Source organism: Python bivittatus, unplaced genomic scaffold, assembly GCF_059951505.1.
Source record: "Python bivittatus isolate LINGU-HERP-01145 unplaced genomic scaffold, Pbiv_v1 ctg000480_np1212, whole genome shotgun sequence".
Classification (NCBI taxonomy): Eukaryota; Metazoa; Chordata; class Lepidosauria; order Squamata; family Pythonidae; genus Python; species Python bivittatus.
The window spans coordinates 84,312,501-84,338,152 of record NW_028277075.1 but is presented as its reverse complement, the minus strand read 5'-3'; the positions used below and the strand labels follow the sequence as shown (position 1 = coordinate 84,338,152).

Genomic DNA, 25,652 nt, shown 5'->3' with positions numbered 1-25,652 from the left:
CCTGCTTTGATATTTCCATTTCCAATACCCTCACAAGCACCAAATCATCTGATTGGCCACATTTATTGGTTTGTTTGTTTGTTTTCATTTCTATAGCCTCTCATTTCAATCAAGTGACTCTGGGTGGTGAATACGGCACAAAATAAATAAATATATATGACAACTGAGAAACATTATCCCGTAATTATCAGTATAGCCAAGAAATGGGGCCCTTAACACATTCAGGGTCCCAGGCCTGGGCACATACCCAGGTCTTTAGGGCCTTATGGAAGGCCAACAGGGTTGGGGTCATCCTAATCTCTGAAGGGAGAATGTTCCACATATTCTAGCTATAGCACTTATCAGCAGTTCTGGCTTAGAGGAAGAATGGAAACAGCTGGAGTAGGAGGGGAAGGGGAAGGGGAATGTGAAAAAAACAGAGAATGTCCTGCCTAAAGCTGTGAGGGAAAGTTCTGAAATGAGGGGAACTCCTAACAAATTAGGATATACGAAAACTGCCATCTAGTGGGACCTAGGAAGTGTTCCTTTTCCATGGCAGACTCTACCCTGTGGAATAGCCTTCCCCAGGTGATCTGGCAGGCCCCCACCCTTTTTACCTTCCAGAAGGCGATGAATAGCTGGGTCTTCCCCCAGGCACTGCAGTAGAGTAAGATGGGAACCCGTGGATAGTTTGTTGGGGCATCCCAGGAGGATGACTGAGGCGCTGGGTTTCAGTTTTGTTCTTGTGGTGTTTGTGGTTTTATTATTGTTGTGAGCCACCCAGAGTTGTGCTCTATGATGGGCAGCCATACAATTTTTTAAAAACAAACAAACAAACATTCTTCCCATTCCTGCTGTCCAGTGTTAAGAGGAAGGGTGGTACAAAAGGCCTGAAAGGGTGAAATACTCCCTGGCTTCAGAAGAAGAAATGGAAATTATCCCCCCTCCTAACATCCTTAGACAGGAAGAGAGAACAACAGAAAAGCTTGAAAGAAGGAGACGTCTCCCTTGTGAACTGCAGCAGATAAGGACATTGAAATGAAAGGAAGGACCAATACCTTTTAGTCTCATACAACAGGACGGGGGAGGGAGCAGATGCACCTGGCACCTCCAAATCCGGTGGAGGAGGAGAAAATAGAGAAGTAGTTTGAAGGCTGGAGCTGATGAGGCTTCTGACCAGACAGAACCATTATGAAAACATGGAAGAGAGATCTCTGACATTCAAGGCCACAAGAATAGTTAGAAGCCCATTGATTTGAAACAATCAAAGGAAATGCCTAGGATTTAAACCTTATAGCTGACAGATATGTATACATATAAGCATACATATTCTGCAGTAGTGTTCTGTGGTAGATACATATATTATTTCCTTCCTGACTGCAATAAAATACCTTATCCAGCCATGTGGAGTCTGCACAGTTTCTAGTGTTGCTCAATATGGGTTTGAGTGTCTGGAGAGTCCATATTTGACAATATTAGTCTGATAATATTATACATGTTCCTTGCACTGATTGCCAGTTTGCTACTGAATGATGTTTCAGGTACTTGTAATGACATACAAACTCTATATGACTTAAGACCCTGATTTCTAACAGTGCTCATCCTAAGATAAAATATAAGGAAGATTAATTACTGGAAAATCTTCTTAAAATCCACTGTCCAATGTCTTACATGTGAAGAAACAAAAGAACTTTCTGCCCCACAGTATTATAATCCAGCTGCACAATTCAGTATTAAATGTATAATTAGGCTTAGCTATTCAGTTAGGTCCCCTTCATGGATCACTGCCTTGTCGTGGCAAAGGGGCTTGCGTAACTCAGTGAAGCCATGAGCTATACCGTGCAGGGCCACCCAAGACGGACAGGTCATGACAGAGAGTTCTGACAAAATGTGGTCCACTGGAGAAGGAAATGGCAACCCACTCCAGTATCCTTGCCAAGAAAACCCCATGGACAATGTTAAAAGGCTAAAAGATATGACGCCGGAAGATGAGCCCCTCAGGTCGGAAGGTGTCCAATATGCTACTGGGGAAGAGCGGAGGGCAATTCCAAGTAGCTCCAGAAAGAGTGAAGCGGCTGGGCCAAAGCCGAAAGGACGTTCAGCTGTGGATGTATCTGGAAGCGAAAAGAAGGTCCGATGCTGTAAAGAACAATATTGTATAGGTACCTGGAATGTAAGATCTATGAACCAAGGCAAGCTGGATGTGGTCAAACATGAGATGACAAGATTGAACATCGACATCTTGGGAATCAGTGAACTGAAATGGACGGGAATGGGTGAATTTAATTCGGGTGACCATTATATCTACTACTGTGGGCAAGAAACCCTTAGAAGAAATGGAGTTGCACTCATAGTCAATAAGAGAGTGGGAAAGGCAGTAATGGGGTACAACCTCAAAAACGACAGAATGATCTCAGTGCGTATCCAAGGCAAACCATTCAATATCACAGTCATCCAAGTCTATGCCCCAACCACTGATGCCGAAGAAGCTGAAGTTGACCGCTTCTATGAAGACCTACAACACCTTCTAGAACTAGCACCAAAAAAAGATGTCCTTTTCATCATAGGGGATTGGAATGCTAAAGTAGGAAGTCAAGGAGTAATCGGAATAACAGGCAAGTTTGGCCTTGGAGTACAAAATGAAGCAGGGCAAAGGCTAATAGAGTTCTGTCAAGAGAACAAGCTAGTCATAGCAAACACTCTTTTCCAGCAACACAAGAGACGACTCTACACATGGACATCACCAGATGGTCAATACCGAAACCAGATTGATTATATACTTTGCAGCCAAAGATGGAGAAGCTCTATACAGACAGCAAAAACAAGACCAGGAGCTGACTGTGGCTCAGATCATGAGCTTCTTACTGCAAAATTTAGGCTTAAATTGAAGAATGTAGGGAAAACCACTAGACCACTCAGGTATGACTTAGATCATATTCCTTGTGAGTACACAGTGAAGGTGATGAATAGATTTAGAGGATTAGATTTGGTAGACAGAGTACCTGAAGAACTATGGATGGAGGTCCGTAACATTGTACAGGAGGCAGCAACTAAAACCATCCCAAAGAAAAAGAAATGCAAGAAAGCAAAATGGCTGTCTGATGAGGCTTTACAAATAGCTGTGGAAAGAAGGAATGCGAAAAGCAAGGGTGAAAGGGAAAGATATAAGCAACTGAATGCAGATTTCCAGAGAATAGCAAGGAGAGATAAGAAGGCCTTCTTAAATGAACAATGCAAAGAAATTGAGGAAAACAATAGAATGGGGAAGACTAGAGATCTCTACAAGAAAATTGGAGATATGAAAGGAACGTTTAGTGCAAAGATGGGCATGATAAAGGACAAAAAAGGCAGGGACCTAACAGAAGCAGAAGAGATTAAGAAGAGGTGGCAAGAATACACAGAAGAACTATACAAGAAAGATCTTAATGTCCCTGATGTCCACGCTGGTGTGATCACTGACCTTGAGCCAGACATCCTAGAGAGTGAAGTCAAGTGGGCCTTAGGAAGCATTGCTAACAACAAAGCTAGTGGAGATGACAGTATTCCAGCTGAGTTATTTAAAATACTAAAAGATGATGGTGTTAAAGTGCTGCACTCAATATGCCAGCAAGTTTGGAAAACGCAACAGTGGCCACGGGATTGGAAAAGGTCAGTTTATGTTCCAATTCCAAAGAAGGGCAACGCCAAAGAATGCTCAAACTATCGCACAATTGCACTCATTTCACATGCTAGCAAGGTTATGCTCAAAATCCTACAAGCTAGGCTTCAGCAATACATGAACCGAGAACTACCGGATGTACAAGCTGGGTTTCGAAGAGGCAGAGGAACTAGAGATCAAATCGCCAACATTCGCTGGATCATGGAAAAAGCACAAGAGTTCCAGAAAAATATCTACTTCTGCTTCATTGACTATGCAAAAGCCTTTGATTGTGTGGATCACAACAAACTGTGGCAAATTCTTAAAGAGATGGGAGTACCAGACCACCTTACCTGTCTCCTGAGAAATCTGTATGCGGGCCAAGAAGCAACAGTTAGAACCGGTCATGGAACAACCGATTGGTTCAAAATAGGGAAAGGTGTACGACAAGGCTGTATACTGTCACCCTGCTTATTTAACCTATATGCAGAGTACATCATGAGAAATGCCAGGCTGGAAGAATCACAAGCCGGAATTAAGGTTGCAGGGAGAATCATCAACAACCTCAGATATGCGGACGATACCACCCTAATGGCAGAAAGTGAAGAAGAACTAAAGAGCCTCTTGATGAGGGTGAAAGAGGAGAGTGCGAAAGCTGGCTTGAAACTCAACATTAAAAAAACTAAGATCATGGCATCTGGACCCATCAATTCCTGGCAAATAGAAGGGGTAGAAATGGAAGCAGTAACAGACTTCATTTATTTGGGCTCCAAGATCACCGCAGACGGAGACTGCAGCCATGAAATTAAAAGACGCTTGCTCCTTGGGAGGAAAGCTATGGCAAGCCTAGATAGCATATTAAAAAGCAGAGACGTCACCTTGCCGACAAAGATCCGCATAGTCAAGGCCTGGCGCAATATGGTTCATGGTGTCACGAAGAGTCGGACACGACTTAACGACTAAACAAAATTCAGTTAGGTAAGTATCAATCCAGATATTAACTATGAAGGGTTAGATTAAGAAATCAGGTTTATTTCATAAAACATTCATATATTTTTGAGATCTGGATATTACCTAGCCCCATGCCCATAGAAGCAAACTCCCTGCTTCAATCAAATAATGATTTTTATGGCCAATCTCTATTTCATTAAGAAGGGGAAGGCGGGGGGAGGAGGAGGAGGAGTGACATCAGCAGCTAAGTCTGTTGAGACGAGATTCATGGACTCTGGGAGCTAAAAGTTGTGAAGTCTAGCTCAGGAACAGCAGCAAAGCCTCATACTGGAGCATATAGCCTGATTATCATAGGGTGGAAGAAAGTAACATTGCATAAGGTCCCAACCAAGCAAAAAATGGCTTTTCCCCTTAATTCCACTATTTCAGTTTCATCCTCCTTGAAGATTTTCTGGGCAAGCTATAATTCCTGACACTGATAATTTAATTTGACATTATGAGCATTTACAGGGGAGAAAGAGGAGACAAGTAACATCACATGCATCATGACATCATTGAGCAAATGATGTGAATTACATATAGTACATCATTTATGTCATGATGCAACTGATGCAAATTACATCTGCACAATGACATCATGTTACATGTGTGATGTTATCATGGCTTCTACCAGACAACTACGCCTGGCATCAATAATTTAGTTCAACTGCAGATAAATAGCCGTGAACTCTAGAAGCTTCAATTTTTCTTGCTTTGTTGATTGACACAGCTTGTCCAAATAGACTATAAAAGGCAGTGTTTCAGTGAGAAACATTTAGATTGCACAAATAGGCCTAGGGGAGCATGTTAACTTTTTATTTGGGTATAATTTCAAGTGTGACTAATGTGAAAGCTAAAATAATTGGCAGGATTTGTTGATTAAGCCCCAAATGTCTGCAGAGAACAAATTAAGTTCAGCTTTAATGAAAATGGGTATATCAGGCAATACTTCTCAGTAGGACTATTTAAAGACATTTATTACCTTTGGCAAATAAGTAATATGGCATGCTCTCACATCTTAAATCTGAGTGAACTTCTGCACAGTGTGGATCAACCTACTTTCTCCTTGCTAATTCCATGCCTAATTCTGCGTATCAGGTCATCCCTCGCTCCCTCATCCCTAATCATATGGTGTAATATTAAGGGAGAAAAAAATTTGTTCCATGCTTAGCAGATGTTTATTATCCACAATACCTGTTTTTCATTGTCTTTGGACACTTATAAAAATATTATCAGCATACGCACACAGTCCTCAACAGTGCAGAAACCCATCAGGTAGAAATAGTTTGCATGCTGATAAACATATAAAGGGAATTTGTGCCTTGCCTCTGCCTGCATCCTTAACAGCGCTTAACAAATTTTTCCGGATTCCTTTGTTCCAAAGAAGAGCACTAAAAGGGTCCCCTTTCCATAGCTTCCTAGTAGACAAGGAATTTGTTAAAGTAGATGAATAATGTAAAAAATTCTGATTCTCTAATAAACTCAATATACAGGAAAAACTCTTCAAATGTAAATCAAGAATAATCAGTGGATTATTGCCACTAATTTCTCTCAGAAATCCCCACAATAAAAGTACTGCCTTCCCTCCAACTATGGAATAATGCAACATAATCCTAAAGTTTATTGGATTATGTTTTACCCTGGAGATTTTGGTACATCTATAGGCATAGTACATACTATTGCCACTCCTGGACATTTACCACCAGGGTTATCTTTTTGGCCTTCTTTGAAAAAAATCACAATGATTTCAAGTTGGCAGATTCTGGGAAGAGGAGCAATCTCTTAAAATACATTGAAAGCACATTCTGCAACTCCAAAGAATCTCATTTTACATTTTTTTCCTGAGAAAATGATGTTTTATTATAACATACCCAAACATTACAACCTTCCCAAATTGATATTACTGTACAGACTTTGCACTATTACTACTGCTGGACTGTAAAACAAAACAGGCTCCTAGGTTTAGGGGGAGTGAAATAAATAATGTACTTTTACAGTCCCATTATGCAAGTGTCTAAAACATCAACATCCTTCACTGATTCTCAACACACAGACGCAGCTGAATTCCTTCCTTCCTTCCTTCCTTCCTTCCTTCCTTCCTTCCTTCCTTCCTTCCTTCCTTCCTTCCTTCCTTCCTTCCTTCCCTGTCCTGTCCTGTCCTGTCCTGTCCTGTCCTGTCCTGTCCTGTTGGAGGGAGCAACATTTTGGCTTTTCTGTTGTGAATGTTTTACAACTCCATAGTATTATTTTTGATATGGGCCAACCAGAATAGCACACAGTACTTCAATCATACGTTGAATCACAAAAGTCATTATGCTAACACTTTTAATTTAATTTAATTCCTGTCTCTACTATGGCTTTGCCATATTCATTGCTGCCATCTGCTGAGCTGATGTTGTCACTTAGCTATCTATCCCAATCCTAAAACAGATATTTTTCTGGCTATTCACCAATTATCTGAACACATCAGAATATGCCTGCTGCTAGGATTTTTTGGGTATCACTTCGCATTTATTTACACTAAACCTCATTGCCCCCTTTGCTGCTTATTCACTCAATCTGATTGAAAAACACATATGGCCACTCTAGCATAATTATGAAAAAGTTAATTTTAGAAGGGAAGACTCAGAACATTCAGTTAGGTTGTTTATGTTAGGGTCTTGCCTATGTAATATACCAACCAACCACATGCCCCAATGACCGTACATTACAAACTTAATAAATCTCCTAGTTATCAGTTAAAAATCCATTCTGGTGCATAACTGAGTAATCAACTGTCTACTGACCATGTAATACACAAATGCATGAAAGAAGGTTATGTTAGATGATACTTTGGCAGAAATGAAAGAAAATCTTGTAGCTACTTAAAAGGGTAGCAAACTCATGATCACATAAGCTTTCATGGATCACAATACATTTCATCAGATTATAAATTTATCATACCAACATGAACAATATTTCTTTAATTGGGATAGCCTGTAACCTAGTGGTAGAGCATATGCTATACATTAACATGGTCTTAAGATGAATGCTCAGCTTCTTCAGCTAAAGGAGGCCAGGTAGCAGAGTTGGAATTGTTAGAATATTCATTTATTTAGAATATTTTTCATATGCTTATGTTCATATGCAATAATATCCAGATCTGTCTAAGAATGTTACAAATATATGTATAACAGGCATCAGTATACATAATTAGCTTACTGGAATAGATGAATCAATGATCCTAACTAGTAAGAATCTTCTTAAATGTTAGATATAAACTATTTGTTACATTATCAACTGGAGTTCCCAATTTGATATGTGCCTTGCAATTCTTTCCCTACAGACTCAGTATTGTGTTTTGACCGGCCATGTCACCATGACTGCCATTTTATGAATGGGCAAGATTTCATGCATGGCATCTCTAGCATCCACCTGATGCGCTGAAAATTCCAAATGTTCCCACTGGCCAGAATGGTTGGGGATTCCATTCTATCATGTTCTGACACTTCTCTTATTAGATCAAACCACAACTTTAGCAAGCCAAGTTTGCTTTGTATAGTTTTTTTGTTCTCAATAATAAAAAAATAAATAATTTTAGCTAGTCAACTATTTAGCACTCTAAATCCCATCATTATTGCATAATAGTTTTTCTTTGTACAAGTTACTTCATTTAAGACAATCAGTAAATCACACTGCGAATGCCAATAAATTCAGCTATGCTAAAACATCTCAATTATTAGAGAGGATATTTTCAAGTGCTGCATGATACAGAATCCTCATAAAAATTAATGTATTAGACTAGTTTGTTTATTAAAAAGCATAAATCAAACCAACCTACAAACAAGAATGAAATACTTTCCATACAAACAATTTTTGTAATTAATTTGCAAAGAGATTAATGGCATATATTCTTCTAAATATATAATTAAACCTCATAAACCAAATTAACATTTCCCATACAGGCCCAAAAGTTTAATCAATTAATAAATAAACAGGATGTCCCAAATTAAGCAATAAATTCCACTCTGAAGTCTCCCATATAAATAGAAGAGGGGAATTAAACTATTTAATCAACTAATAAATTGGAAACAGTATTTTAATTCAGTTTTTCATCCTAAAAAAGAGAAATAATTTAGACATCAGCTGTGCCTTCTTACAACTATGTGTCAGTTGCTTTCCAGTGAAGATATCTGTGATGAAGATAATACAAGCTCAGACCTCAGGAATCAAATGCCTATTTATCTCAGAGTAAGCCATACTGAACTCTTAGATTTATTTCTGATTAAATATATAAAGGACTGTTCCATCAAGACAAGTCCTCAAGACAAATACAGCAAACATCTTAAGTTTAGGAAAGATATGAGTAAACAGAGCAAAATAGGTGTGTGTACTGTGTATATATGAATTTCTGCTGCCATCAGAACTGTTGCATGCAACCAAGTATTTTACAATACATTGTAATGGATATGAGGATTGTATCAGTAATCTTGCCAAACTGGGTGCTATTAGACAAAATATTGTTTTTTTACCTGAAAAGATGATGACCCCAGATTTAACTGAATGCCACTAAATCCAATGTATAAACACGAAAAGCTTCTGGAGCAACGCCCAGCTTCCACATGGGGTCAGCTTAGGCTTGCCAACACTATCTAAGATCAGTCTTGGAGTTTCTCTTTCCCAGTGAATGTGTGCATGTGTCATCTTTGTGTGTAAATACATTCATGTTTGTATATATACTTGCCAGAGACTACCCTATAAAAAAGGGTAGACTAGGATGAAAAAAAGGATTTGAAAATACTTTAAAATAATCCCATATTTTACAAATACCAACCATTTTTAGTTATACATAGAAATGCTCAAATACACACCTTCCCCTCCTTCCTTCTACCAGTAACAGCAAAAATGAAGAAAAAAGAGGGTGGAAATGGGGTAAAAAAGGGGATACAGCAGTGGGGAGGGAATAGAAAAAAGGAAGTGGTAGGAAAATCTGGATGGATGGAGATGGGGAAGAGGTAACTGGACAGGAAGGAAAAAAAGAGAAACCTTTTTAAAGGTTACAAATAAAGGTAAACTTCACTAGGCAAACCACTCCCCCCCCCCCAAGATTTAGGCTTATCTACAAAGGAATCCAGATGTTCTATAGCAGGTTTGCAGTGATTTCCACTTCCTGCCCTTTTTTTTGTTTTCAACAGCCTCTTCTGTTCATACAAAGAATGTAAGAATTCACAGGTTATTTGAGAAATCACTAAGATATCAAGCTGCAAGTGGAAACAAAATGCAAACAAAAAACCCCACTTACATTATCTAATAGAGAGGCAAATAACCATTAAAAATCACAGTTTTGTACTATTTATACTCTCTATGCATCCTGTAAAAAAAGGCAGGACTTGGCATTTCAGAAGATAAATAGGGAGCTTTTTCCAGGACAAAGAACCGCACTTGGGCTTTGAGGGGCACGTTAGGGGCCAGATTCCAATTAGTGGATGGGACCAAGACAAAAATTAAACTATAAGGGAAATAAAATTGGATTTGATTTCCCTTATAGTTAAATTAAATTAATATAATTAATACGATTACTCTCCAGCCATCTGTGGAGTCCTTGGGGTTCTCTGAGCTTGGTTCTTTTCTTGCAAACGTTTCATTACCTGGTTAGGTAATATCTTCAGTGCTAAAATGGGATGGGATGGGGTTGCCACAATGCATTTGTGCTCGCTTGAATAATAAAGAAAACAACAACACACTACCCTTCCTGGATATCCTCATCAGCAGAGGAAACAACAGCAAAGTAGAAACCCAAGTTCATTGGAAGACAACCCACACCAATCAAGTACTCCATTACCAAAGTAACAACCCAACCTCCCACAAGAGGAGCTGTGTAAGGAGCACAAACGCATTGCAGCAACCCAGAACAGCAGAAAAAAAGGAAACAGGCCACCTATACAACATCTTCCAACAAAATGGATATCCACACAACTTTATCAAAAAGTTCCTGACCACTCAACCCACTACAACACAACCCACACAAGCCATGAAAAGGATCACACTGCCATACATCAGAAACATCTCAGAAACCAACAGATTATTACAACCATATGGCATCTCTGTGGCACGCAAACCAACAAAATCACTCCAAAATATCCTAAGTAAACCAAAAGACCCAGTTGCCCAAAAAGAAAAAACAGGAGTCATCTACAACATACAGTGTAAGGACTGTAACAAATACTATGTAGGACAGACGAGCAGAAGACTAGCAGAGTGCATCCACGAGCACCAACTAGCAGTCAGAAGACATGATGAGAACTCCTTAACCTCACAACACATGGACAGACTTAACCATAGTTTTAACTGGGAAACTGTCAGCATTTTAGACCAAGCTAAATCCAAAAATGCAAGAAAATTCCTGGAAGCTTGGTATTCAGACAAGGCAGCAATTAACAGACACATAGAGATAAACAGCATCTACATACTATCCAAAAGAGTCAAAAGACCAGAAGATCGCCTCACCAGTGATCATCACCCAGATAAGCAAAGGTTACCACCAGGCACACAATCAAGCAGTAAACATATGGTAATCAAGGAACTACCAGAGGAGCAGAATAAACCCCCCACCCCCACCAGCACTGGCAAGGCATGTCACAGTATATAAATAGAGAGCAAACCCCGTCCCATTTTAGCACTGAAGATGTTACCTAGCCGGGTAATGAAATGTTTGCAAGAAAACAACCAAGTCAGAGAACCCCAAGGAGTCCACAGTTCAACCCTGAGCTACACATATTCGCCTCTACTGGCTCCAGCCATCTGTTTAATCATTTTTCCCTTCTTTCACAATAAACACTAAACATTTTAAACAAGTTCAGAGGTCTCTGGGGGCCTCACTGTCAGACTGTCTATCTCTGCTATAATACTATCATAATCCACTTGAATCTCCTGCTTCTGCCCAAGGCAGGCTCAGTTGCAGCTCTTCTGAAAATCCAAAGACAATAGGATGAAAGAGGAGGATAATATTCTCAAGTTTCTGAAGCTACAATCATAGAAATTAAGAATTGCAAGGTCAAATCAGACTCGCAAGGTCAAATTGGTCAGCTGTCATAGAATCAGAGTTCTAGATGATTCTACGACAGCTGTCATAGAATCATAGAAAGGACCACAAGAATAATCTAGTGCATTCTGCAATGTACAGAGAAACCAGTTCAACCATCCTTAAGAGCTGTCTGTCTGCCCTTTTCTTAAAAACTCTAGAGATGGAGAACCCACAACCTCCATAGCTAGACTGTTCCAATGTTATATACTTCTTACAATCAGGGAGTTTTACCTTATATTTAAATATTATATTTAAATAAGCTGCAACTTATACCAATTTGTAGTCCTAGTTTCTGTTGCAATAGAAAATAGTTCCTGACTATCTTCCTTGTGGCACCCTTTTATATTCTTAAACCCTGTTACCATGTCTGCCCTCAGTCTTTTCTCCAAAACTGAATATCCCTGGTTCCTTCAGCCTGTTCTCATAAGGCATGTCCTCAAGTCCCTGGATCATCTTTTGAGCATTACTTTGAGTTCTTGGCTTGGACTACTGAGGCGCCAAAGAGTCTGCCTGAGGAACTAGGGTGAAGAAACTTAAGCAGGTTCTCTACATCCTGGAGAGTCCAGTGTTTGCTTTCTGTTATTTGCTAGTCGGTGCCCCACCTCTCTGTCTACAAGGTCTCTGCGACACACAGGATCAGGGGTCTTCAGACCAAAAAGGGACAAAATATTATAAGCCCTACCCCACAATGATAACACCATGAGAGCCCTTGCCTGTATTATGACACTGCCATGATGCTCAGATGCCATGGAAGCACATCTTGTTATTTGATTGCCAGCAAAAAATGGGCCATCCAACCCACCCAGCTTGTTTCTTGAAGGTAATTGTCAATTCCTGGCCAAAAGCAAACTGAGTGTAGCCTGCTGTTGCTGGCTTATTTTTTTTTCTTTTTGCCAGGAGTAATTGAAGTGTCATTTTAGCTGTCTCCTCCTCCTCCTCCTCCTCCTCCTCCTCCTCCTCCTCCTCCTCCTCCTCTTTTTCTGAGAATAAAGTTGTATTAGTTGACTGCACTGACTATCACGCAAACACTTTTATGTTATCATTGTAAAAATAGAAAAGGATATAATCAAACCACTTCAATCTAATATAACCAACAGGATATAAAATGTCTATTAACAGCAAATGCCTAGCAATTTTCTCATTTGATAGGTAGGTAAGTAGGTAGGTGGGTAGGTAAATAGATAGGATAGGATGGATAGATAGGCTGTATAGATAGAATAGATAGACAGCCAGACACACTATGCCACAGGTCAATGAAAGATTATATATAAATCTTTTATATAGAAGTTTAATAAATTATTATTTTATATATGCCATTTTTCACAGCATCCCTAAGAGAAAATCTAGAAACATGTTAAATGGTTAGACTTGGACAAGTGTCTGTGATGATCATCTGTGTAAAAAAAGGAACAAGGCATCAAATTTCTAAGCCTACAATCTGTACAAACTACAGTAACGTCTAAAGGGCCAGTTTTATTGCTATCTTATCAAGCATGAGATTCATGGCTATTTGATATTTATTGGTGGAAGTTTGACCTACCACCCTCCCAGTCTAAAGCCCATTAATTATCCCACACCGAGTATGGTCACAAGTAACACAGGATGCTGAGAGGCCAAGCTGGGTGTTGTTAAAAGTCAAATCCAAGCACAAGGCAAAAACAAAACCTTAAGGAAACTAAATCTGAAGAACAGCTGCCACGCGTATAAACTAGGTGATATACTTCTGAGTGTCCAAATGCCTGTTCCCTGTGTCCACTTAAAGCCTCTATTGCTATCCAATTTCAACCCCTTCCCACATAATGTAAGAGCTGCAAAAGTTGCTTCTTTGTTTTGGAAACTCTTCACTGGTTGAGGTTTATAACAGAGGCACACACACGAAAGAGGTTTTCCCAACGTGGAAGTTGGAAGGGATTCACCTCTATCATAAATATAAAATAGAAACATAAAACTCTCCTAATGTTTCTGTCTTCCAGACCACTTGTGAAACAAAGCATGACAGCCAGAGCATTTAGAGGAGCAAGAGCAGAGAGAACTGGACACCACAGAGTTGCAGGTTCGTGGCTTTTCCCTGGCTAGCCCTTAGCTCTGCAGGCCAAACTTCAAAAGTGTATCCCTGTAGAAGGATTTGTAAGTGTTCCACATGTATTACTGAACCTTGCCTGCTGACTCCTTTTGCTAAAATCATTTTCCTAGCAGCCCTCAGGGAAGTCTTAAGCAGAGACTGACAGTTGCATTTGGCTGCTGCCTTTCAAAGCAAATTTGCATTGCTGTCCTTTTTTTTTTTGGTCTTCTACCTTTGTATTCCTCACTGCTTCCTATATTTCTGGAATTCTAACAGCTCAGAACTAAAATTGTCACTTTTGATTCTCCCCAGATAAATATGGGAGGAAATATTTTTTGCCAGTACTGGTGAAATAGGAGGACTTGAATACCAGTTATAACACTGCTCCATCTGCCCGAGCTTTTCCTGTCTGCTGGGACTCTCCCTGTGATATCAACTGCCTGCTTCCATGAGTAGATGGGTGGGGTGAGTTTGCCCGTCCAGTTGCATTATCAGCCTTAAATGTACGTCCCTATGTTGGGCACTCAGGACAGATTGTGGATTCTGTTAGGGTACCACCAACCATGCTGCCCATCAATCTCCTTGCCTGGATTGACAGACTTGGTCAGACCCTAACCCTAATGTGGTGTTAAGGGCTCCCAGATTTATTGTCTTGAGGGACTTGAACATACATGCTAAGGACACTTGTTCTGGAGCAGCCCAGAACTCCATGGCTGCCATAATGACCATGGGGCTGTCCCAACATGTCATCAGCCCAACACATTGCACGACATACTCTGGATGTAGTTTTCTCAGCTGGTCAGGTGGAAGGTGTTCTGAACGTGGAAAACCTAACAGTCATCCCAGTGTAATGGTCAGATCATTTCCTGGTGAAGTTAGTCTAAATTTCATCAGGAAATGATCTGACCATTACAGCAAAGGACAAAATCAGCAGCTTTTATCCTTTGCAAGAGTACGAGTTTGATTAAGAAGATCCACCCCCAGTGAGTAATGGATTCTTCTAGATTCCACAGAGCTCTAAGGAATTTTCTGTTGGTATGACCTGCGCTCCTGCCAATGCCTTGGTTGCTCTGCGGAATACAGAGTTTTCTCAAGGAGCTGACACAGTAGCTCCCAAGCGCCCTCTCCCTGCCCGCAGAGCCCAAACAGCACCTTGGTAAACATCTGAGCTGAGGCAGTTGGCTTTCTGAACCAGTGCTTGGGCAGGGTAATAGACTGGTTGAGGCCAATAAACTGAGGCCCAACCCAGACAAGACAGAAATACAGTTTGTAGGTGGTGCATTTTTCCAGTTGGGTGGTGTCCTGCTTGTCCTAGAAAGGTCAATATGCATCCTAAAGAAGCAGGTCCACAGTTTGGAAGTGCTCTTAGATCCATCACTTTTACTAGAGGCTCAGGTGACTTTGGTGGCATGGATTTACTAACTGCAATCCTACCTGAACAGAGGAAGCCTTGCACTAGTTATTCATGCTATGGTAATTTCCTGGTTAGATCACTGAAATGTGTTGTATGCAGGGCTACATTTGAAAATGGGCCAGAAACTTCATATACAGTGGTACCTCGGGTCATGAACTTAATTCGTTCCGCGACTCTGGTCGCGACCCAAATTGGTTGCGACCCGAATCAAATTTTCCCATAAGGTTCAATGTAAATACGGTTAATCTGTTCTGACCCCTACGAATTTCGTCGCCAACCGATTTTGGTCGCGACCTGAATCAAATTTTCCCATAAGGTTCAATGTAAATACAGTTAATCCGTTCTGAACCATATGTATTTTTTTTTTAAACCACAAAAATATGACACAAAGTACAGTACAGTACAGTATGAAGAGAGAGAACACTAACCTTGCTTGAGGCATGGAGGACAGGAAGGCGGGTGGAGAGGCGGTTATTGTTTGGCGGGAGAGTCCCCCTCCCTACAGGAAGCCACAACCACGTGTCAGAGCAGGGAAGATGGCCGCAGGTCGTATTCGTCACCTGATGCGGAGTTCACGAATGGAAGCAAAATTTTGCGAACGGTGCTGTTCGTGACCCAAACTGGTCCTGAACAGAAGCGTTCGTGACCCGAGGTACCACTGAATATGTATGTATCTATGCATCTATATATGTACCTGGACACTTTGTCCCTATATAGTATTTTAAGCTGCTGGCCTTGGGCTGTAATAGAGCAAATTAATTAATAAATTAATTTTTATTTCTAGATTGCATTCTGGCCACTATGCATCTGCAATTTGTTACATTTCTGTCCCCCCCCTTTTTTTTTTACAGTTTACCGGTCCATGTGCAGTGGTTAAATCCCAGTGCAAACCAAATGAACTTCAGAGGCAGCTAGATAATTACATTAAGTTCCTTTCTGCATTATGACTTCCTCCTCCGCAGGAAGGGAAAGAAACACAAATTGAAAATTGTAGCAAATGAAATATGTATGTCAATTTTTAAAATTATTTTAATTATCCTTAGTTAAACCAAAAGACAGGGACAGGATGAATTTTGAAGTTGAGCTAACCAAGAGATACAGAAATGGGAGCAATCTGTGCATAAATAATAATGCGTGATAGTTCTTCAAGGTATCTTCCACTTGCCCCAATTTTTCCTGCACTTGATATCAAAATACTAAATGTTCCTACCTTATACTCTTTCAAGTATTAAATTAAAAACCTTATTGTTTGGCTGCAAAATCTAAATATTGTGCTTGCTTTAGACTGGTTTTACCTTGTTGATCTATTAAATTATATGGCTTTTTAAAAATACTTGATAAAAGTTGCCCTGAGAATTTCATTATAGGGTAATAACAAATAAATAAATAACAATAACAAAGTAATGCTTGAAAGAAAGTAAACCCCACTAATATTTTTTTAACATACAAATATGCTTGGGTTGGTCTCAAATATGTCATTGTGCATTTATTGATAACTGTAGATGAGTGCTAATTAAGCATTTTGGTTCAAGGCAGATTTTTATTTCCAGAGACAGAGAGTTTAAAAACCGGACAGAACACTGTGAAAATTCCCCCCACCCCAAATCTCCCTCCTTGTCTTTCTTTTACTGCCTTTCATACACAAAATAAATTAGGCAGTACAATACAAGTGAGACCATAATAAAGCCTTATTCAGGCAAGGGCGTTATGCTTTTTTGTTAGACGGCAGTGACGAGAGGGTGGGCACATGTGTTGTGTCCCCTCACCCTATCCCACTCGGACTTGGCTGAATAAGATATGGTGGGCGTGAGCATTTCTTTTTTCCACGCCAATCTGTACCAAAGGCTTGCCAAGAACACATCCTCCCCACCAAGGCCTTTCTTTTGAACCTTTACCTCGGTACGCCAGCCAAGTAAGTCACCAGTTTCCGAAGATCTTCCTGCCTTATTCTGTCATGATTGCTGCGTGCTGGAAATGTCAGGATGGGACCTCCTCGTTTATCACGGCCGCCTGTAGAAAAACAAACAGTTGCTAGAAAATTAATCAGGAAGCCCATTACATCATGTGAACCAAAGGAAGACGGAAATGGCTAAGCTGCAGCTTCTTTGAAAACACCTCCTGTCAGTTTTTACCCCTTGAGTGATTAGGGCATCTCTCTGGCTTATTGTACACTACCATCAGTCCAATTGGAAATTGGCACTATATCAAAAAACACAAGCAATAAAAAGTGGTGATTATTCTCTGTTTTACAAAATATGGATCTGTCTAAAGTTTAGAAGTGCACACTAGCAGCATTGTTTTGCAAATGCATATTCCAAAGTTTCTGGATGATTGATAGTTAGACAGACAGACAGACAGGGTTTTTCTTAATATACCTCATTTTTAAAGGACATCTACTAAATCTAGAGGCAGGAACTATTCTAGCAAAACTGAGATTGACTTTTCCCTGTGCTGATCTGTGAAAATAAAATGAAAACTAAATCTAGAGAGAAAATATCTTTAAAAATACAATTCTTATCCTGGATAAAAGAATCCCCTTGAACCAACATTTAGGGAACTGAGAGCTGAGGTCAAAACACTTGTAAATTAAAAAATGAATGCAAGAAACATTTCCCTCACTTTGAATTGGCTTTATGATTTTATCAGGAAACCAAAGTTAATGTGAATTATATATAATATGTATTAGATATAACTCCTTATTATACAATTGTAATTATAATTATATATTATATAATTGTAATTATGATGAGTCAGGTCATTATTCCTTTCAAGAAGACATCACTTAACCAGCGATGGTTGAGTGACAGCAGAACTACCATGATTCAGCTCCCGTTATAGGCCCATTTCATATTACAAAGGGCACAGTCAGGGTGATCTGCAAAAAATGAGAGCTATAACTGACAAATATTATTAATTTGCTTAGTGCTTTGATGCCAAATCCAGTCATTTCTATAATTTACTTATTTATTTCTAAATTTATTTCTAAAACTAAAATATGATGACAGTGACATACTATATAAACGCAAATAAAATTACAAGACAAGTCAAATAAACACGCAAACTAGGTAAATAAAGCAACAATTAAAAAGCAATAGTTTAAAACCAAGAGACCTCCAAACAGGACTCTGTGATTAACCACAAAATCCAACACAGCAATATCAGGAACTGAGAGAATGGGGCCAGGTACATATAAGTATGTATGTACGTACCCATCCTTCTATAGACTTTCAGTCTCCATGAAATTCGGCAAATGCTAAACAGAGCATAACATAACTGTTGCTATTGATTGAGCCATTATTAATCTGGATATTTCTGAACTCACATTAAATCAGTAATTTTTGCTAATTGTGTCCTCCACTGGCAATTTACCTAAGGTTACAGAAAAAGGATCAAAGTTTGCAGGAGGTGAGGGTACAATTGTAGATTAAACATATGTCTTTTTATAAAGCAGTGGATGAGATGGCAGCTAAAAAATTGGCTCTCTTAGATTAGAGTTGTGTGACTTTGGTATGATAGGGTAGCCCATTCTAATAGAACTATTAGTACCACTGAGTCAATGGCCAATATTTTTTGGTTTAGAGCTAAATGAGAGGGAGCATATTTTAAGTACAAATTGCTAGGGGGCAAGGGGGCAAGGGGGCAATTGCTAAGGAGCAACAGTGGGAGAGGAATAGCACTCTACTGTCTATGTTTAGGTGTCTCCTGAGTGCACCTGGTTGGATACTGAGGGTCTGTACTGGACCAGAGGAACTACTAACCTGAATCAGCAGAGCTTTTATTTTCTCATGTTTACTCATGGGCAATTTCCCTGTATCCTCTACTATGTAAATATCAGATAATATCCTTTGTCATTTTGCTACAAATGACCACATATAGCTTGAATTCAAAGGTTTCCATTTCACCACCTACTCTATTCTTATTTCCAAAGTTTTTTTTTTAAAACTCCTTTTAGAGATAAGCCAGAGTTTAAAGCAACTTTCCTGTATGTAAACAGCAGGGGCAGAGCAATCCAACTCTTCGCATTCAGCCTCTTGGTACAGATTGACCTACCTTAACCAGCAATTTATTTTTACAATCTCAGAACAGTAGAACTTTAAAATTAGCCTGAGAGATACTTTAAAGAGTTTAAAATATTCTTGAGAAATGATATATATCAAAAGGCAAAAAGAATGGCCTTTCATGGAGCAACAGTAGGAATTACTTTGTTTTAGATCAGGGACCTTTCCAAGTAAAAACGTTTGATTTTTTTGTTCCAAGTGAACACTTTTCCAAAAACAATTTTGTGTATGCAAGGATGAGTGCTGGTGTGAATGTCAGCAAATGTCATTGACAAGCGGTTGAATTGGAATGTAAGTTTTCTGTCCCTGGGAATAGTTTTCAAATGCAATTTATTGTACATGGTGTTTTTTTTTCCTTTTTATGTACTGCAACAGCAGTACATTGCATTTCCTTCCTCTTGACTCTCATTTTCCCCTTATTAACAATCTCTCTCTAAATATTTCCACAAACAGATGCAGTGGTTAAAGCCAAATTTATGCAACGATTGGCTAGCATTCACACCAAGTAATTTCTAGCACATATCTTAGCTTTCAAAATGGCTATTAGCCTTCTTGATAATCCTTACATCGTGCATGGGTGGAAAATTTGTGATTCTTCAGATGTTGCTAAACCATCATGTTGCATATGCTTGCTGGGGCTAGTTAGATACAGCGTCATCAATGTGCAGTGAGGTTTTTAAATGTAACGTAAGCTCAGGACAGGCTATATACTGTATCTGCCTGGGGAAGGAGAGGTAGAAATGTGTAAAACAGTTCCAGTTGAACTGTTTTGACTTTGTAATGGATGTTTTGAGTATTCAAGGCTCAAATGAGAATTAGGATTGAAGACCACTCAAAAACTACAGCTGCTCCAGGATGCAACAGCACAAGTAGTTATGAGTGAACCTTAGTACATCAGTGTAACACTGCTACTGCACTAGCTTCACTGATTACCAGTAGGCTTCTGGGTACAATTCAAGATGCTGGTGGTCACCTTTAAGGCCCTGCATGGCACAGGACCTGGATATTTGTAGGTCTCCAGTTATCTCTACTTGTCTACAAGATTCAATAGAGTTGGCTGCTTTGGGTCCCATCAATTAAACAATGTCATCTTATGGGACCCAGGAGGCCCCAACCCTGCTGGTCTTTTAAAGATCCCCAAAACCTGGATCTTCCTCCAGGCAGTAGACCAGGATGGTATATGAGCCCATTATAATTATGTTAGTATTTTGTCCCTGGCATATTTTATTTTTGTATTGCCTACTTTCCATATTGTAATTTTTTAACCTTTGCTAGCTGCCCAGAGTTACTTGGTGAGTGGACAGCCATTTAAATTGAATGAATACATAAATAAGACTTATGTTTCAGAGTCAGAAAAAAACACAACAGCCCTGAATGGTGTCATGAGCATGCTGATTGCTTCAACCATGGCAATTGGGCTGATTTTTGTCCTGTAATTGAAAAACCTAATGTTTTTCTAGCTAAGGCTTTAGAGCACCAGCATCTGATGCAGTTATATTCAGAATTCAGAACATTCAAGCCATTTCAAGTGTATCCGGTTGAAACACAGCCAACCTGAAACGTTTAAGTGAGGTTGCTTTGTTCTAAACTCAAAACAAAACATGTAGCTGGATGTATGTTGTTGCTGCATATACTTCAGTTCTGATAACGATGGATATAATATTTATTATTTATTTATTTATTTATCAGATTTATTTAGCCACCCATCTCTCCAATGTGACTCTGGGCAGTGTACAATAAACAGTCAGTTAAAACAATAGTTAAAAACAGACACACGTAAAAATAAAATAAAATAATAAAACTGCGGGACAATGAACCAGCATCCTGCATACAGTGTAACCATCTTGCAGACTCCCCATTTCTCTAGGATCCTGAACCCTGCTGAAAAAAACCAGTTTTCAGGGATTTCCTAAATGCCAGTAGGATCGGAGCTAATATCACCTCGGGGGAAATGATGCTCCAAAGGGAGGGTGCCACAGCAGAAAAGGTTAATTTTAATTTAATTTAATTTGACTTAACTTAATTAAGTTAGACAATTAACTTAATCTTAATGATTAAGAAGTTAAGACAAATGGTTCATTAATCTTGTATATATATTTCAAGGAAGAAAAACAGAAGTATTGATATTCTGAGTTGGTATAAATATTATATCCAGGTTTCGTAGCATAACAGTGTCAGAACTCTTTAGCAACAAACCTAACTGGAAATGAACAAACCAAGGAAACAGGTTTCTTTAAGCTTGACTACTTAGATGTATTAAAGAAAGACCAAGGATTTTAACCAGTACTTTTGCTTTTAAATGTGAACCTTATATATCATTCAAAGTTAATATCAAACTTTTTTTTCTCAGATATTTTTGATGGAGGGAGGCTTGTCCATTCTGGAATGTAAGCTAGCTTATACCTGGGTTATCCTGACCCAACAGCTAGCATACTTCTCATCAGTTTTAGAATTCATTCTCACAAGATACAGCAAAGGAAACATCTTCTAAGAGAGAAGACTTTGAAGAAAATCAAAAGTGTCAAATCAAAGCACAGAAAAAGGAAGGGACTTGAAAGTAAGCACCTATATGTGAAAGGAAGCAGGGAGCTCATGTGATTTGAGTGGAAAAGGAGAGGCAAAATTCATTTTTGAGACTCAGTTTTTTTGTAGAGTTGTTCTAGAGATACACAGGACAAAATATAAAGAACAACACTTCAGATTAAGAATGATGCTCCTCAGACACCAAATAAACCATAAAGATTCATTTCCAAAAGCCACTGGTAATTATTGTCTATTATTGAGAGGCAGTGTAGCTGGCAAGGTTGCTATTGAGCTTGCTATGTCAGAAGTGATTGCCTTTTCATGCAGAGACAAAGAAGCAAGGCGATCAGACAAGAGATGTCTCAAGTGTCTTCTCTACCATCTTTTTAAAAGGAACTAAAGAGGGTTTTATGATAACTTTTTCACTTTGCACAACCTGAGCAAGTTCAGGCTATATCATACTTAGGTAATAATTTATACTAGGACAGGATAAAATCTCCTTTCTGAACCAGAAATCCATTTACACTTCAGAACAAAAGATGTAACATTTTGAATGATAACTAAGATCAAAAGAAAGTCAGTTAATGCAATTTGCTTTTTTCCAAGTCTATCACAAACCTCAGAAGTAAAATAATTTTCACCAGGATATCTAACATGATCATAGCTACCAGCTGAGCAATACAGGAAGGACATGGGGATGGCAGTTACATGTATTTTGCTTAGATGAAGCATGACTGATGTCTATTAAACTTGAGCTTCACTCTATTTTACCACTTTAGGTCAAAGGTCAAGGTAGTCAGCATAGCTTTTAAGTTGGCAATGTCTAGAAGTAAAAGCTTTGACTAATGGATTGTACATGCTAAGCATAGGATTGGATATAAATACATCATTTTATACATATACAATTCTAACATTCATCTTTTAATTTGCAATTATGTGTTTGAGCATTTAGTTTAGTGTTGATTCCAAAGGCATGGGCTTGGAGTAGTACATAACTTTTGTGACTTGTCTGACCACCTTCTGGAAAAAAATACATCACATCCATGCTAACTTAGAAACAAATCTCATTATTTATGCATTTATTACATGTATTCATTCATTCATTCAATTTGTATGGCTGCCCATCTCAACTAAGTGACTCTGGGTGGCTCATAACAGTATTAAATTTACAATGTTTTAAATTTACCTCTTGCCTTTCCACTTCAAAATGGATAATAATCAAATACAAAATAGAATACAGATATAATTAAAGCATAAAAGCAAATAAGTTAAATAGTTAGGAAGCAAACAACAACCATCAGTGAAAACCTATTTGAACAAAAGCCTATGGGGATAAAAATATATTTGCCTGCTGCAAGGAGAACAATTAAGATGAACCTTCCCAGCCCTATTTTATCTGCAATTTCAGAGCCTTGATGGAAACACCAAATGTCCCTCTGAGGAATAAAGGAGGCTACTGCTGAGAATCTTAAAACTCAGGCAGGCTCAGAGAGAGAAAGAATGCAATCTTTCAAATAACCTACTCACAAGTCATGTGGGTTTTATATATCATAACCCACACTTTGAATTATGTCTGGAAACTGCTTCCAGCTCTTTCTCACACTAGAATTAAAGGTGCAAGAGTTCTATCATCTCCTGTATCTGATCATCCAAGAATGGGGACAATGTGACCTTTAAGACACATCATTTGTTGTTCAAGAATCATCATTTACGTACTGTTCAATCCTTTATCTTGCCCCACTCAAATCCTGCCTTCTCTCTTCTGACTTGACTTTTTGACACTTACCCTTAGTTTTTGGTTGCATTATTTCTAGTTTTCAACCATTCAAAAATAGAAGGAAATTTATCTTACAGATACAATGTGAGACTGTTGTGCAGTTTTCAATACGTTGCTGTTCTCTTTTTGAACTACAGCCCAACCATTTCATTTTAATTTAGCACTGGAACTGAATATGAGGTTTGCAAAAATCCTGAATTAATTTTAGCTGTATGTAGTACCATATGCCATCATGCTGAATTACAGGGAACAACGAAAGTCACTGCACAAGTTAAAAATAATGAATTATTTTTAACCCAATAACCATGTATGAAAATTAGATTGTAATTCAATGTCCATTTAGGAAGATATCTTATATTAAGACAGATTCTATCCTTGTAACTCCTTATGACTGACACTGGGGTAGATAACCAGAGGTCCACTAGATGTTTTGAATGACAATTTCCATATACGGTATATTGCCTTTGAACAGTCTTGGGCTAATGTGAGTTGAAATACAAAGCATCTAGTGTTCCAGAAACAGGATTTTTTCTGATTCCTACCTGGTGATGTCAAAGATTGAACATCAGACCCTATTCATTTTATTCATATCCATCCTTTCACAAATAAATTATTATCAAGGAGCCAAGGAATAAAGGAAACCAAATTAAAAATACAGTTTAAAAATATAATTAAAATGCATTAATATAACATGGCTTAAAAGGTAGGATTCTACTTGTTAAATCATTACTTAAATCTAATCGACTAAAACTGTTCTGTAATTTTTTTTAGGCCTATGAAGTTCTGAAACAAAACGTTATATATTACTATTACTTCTGTGCTTTTCTAATTTTCACGAGCATTAATTGTAGTCATTTCAGAATAGACACAAACAAACAAACAAACAAAGAACTTACCTGAAACAAAGGCCACTTTTTCCTTTAGTATGGGAAGGACATCAGTGGCTTTCAAGCCATCATTGCGGAAAGATCCTGCAAAAAAATGAAGAAAAAAGAAAAGAGCAATATTCATTTAAAAGATATTCTGCCTTTTGACCTTGCTTGTGTTATGTTCCAAACCCCTATCCCATCCACCAAATAATAGAAAATGAATTTCTACAATTTGGCGTCCAACAGATGTGATGACCTAAACATTTGACCCATTGCAATTTTCTTCTAAATAAATATCTATCATTTATCCACAAAACATTCTGCATGATTAGACTATAGTATGAAATTAGATTTTTTTTTCCTTTCCCATCCTGCTGTCATAGTATCTAGGCTGAAATATAAGCAGTAGAGAGTAAAGATGCCTTCAGTTCAAAACTGATTCCTGGTGATTGTATCCATGCAATTTTCTTGCCAGGAAGTGGCAGATCTTTCTTCTATAAGGTTTTTGTCAACTTATCACTCAGACCTACAACTCTGATGGTACCCTGTCCAAGTCTTAACCAATGTCAATCCTGCTTAACTTCTAATATCAGCAAAGGTCAGCTAGGTGCTGTCCATCTGCTGAGGTAGCGTGCTGGTAAGTTCATTATAAAAATAAAACAACTTCAAAAATATAAAATTAAGATTAATCATGGTCCCTTGGACTTCCCCACCTATAGGCTTTTGTATCCCAGATTTGAGAATCAGGGAGAAAAACCTTGAGTCTGCCCATACATCCATCAAAACATTGTTCTACCTCTAATATTCATATTCTCCAGCAACTACGTTGGCTTTGCAGTGAAGCAGGGAATGTACGTAGGCAAGAGCTCTCTACAGGAAGACTGGCTTGGCTATATCCTGTGTTAAAAACACAGATTGGGGATGGACTCCCTTCCTTTCTGGTAACTATCTGAACTTCTTTCCCGAAAGCTTCTCCATGCCGTATCACCTAGCTTCAGAGACTTCTCACTGCAGCACAAGTAGATGATTGCATAAATGCTACAAATAAGAACATCTATGGTTTATGATTTCTTATACTTCAAACATGATCATCAAAAGAAAGAAAAATGCCATAGGGTAGTTACTGCTGATTGGGCCTTGCAGCTTCCTCTTCATTCATTCTTTAATAGGAACTGGACTAATAAATCATCACTTTATCCTCCCTAGAAACCCCAGTGAAGTACAGATTTCCTGCCGTTTGCAAACAAGAAGCATGTCTGCTCTCTGCCAAGGTGAATGAG

The 25,652-nt window shown here is 38.7% G+C and overlaps 1 protein-coding gene across 3 annotated transcripts in view; it reads right to left on the bottom strand.

Moving 5' to 3' along the window:
* The window catches only part of KALRN (kalirin RhoGEF kinase), a 543,871-nt gene that overhangs the window by 283,069 nt on the left and 235,150 nt on the right, over positions 1-25,652 (bottom strand). For all 3 annotated transcript variants that reach the window (XM_088146453.1, XM_088146450.1, XM_088146449.1), the window contains exons 2-3: positions 24,400-24,474; positions 17,041-17,155 (exon numbers count right to left, since the gene is read on the bottom strand). In XM_088146453.1, coding sequence (XP_088002579.1) covers positions 17,041-17,155; positions 24,400-24,474 — 190 coding nt within the window. The remainder of the gene's footprint in view (positions 1-17,040; positions 17,156-24,399; positions 24,475-25,652) is intronic.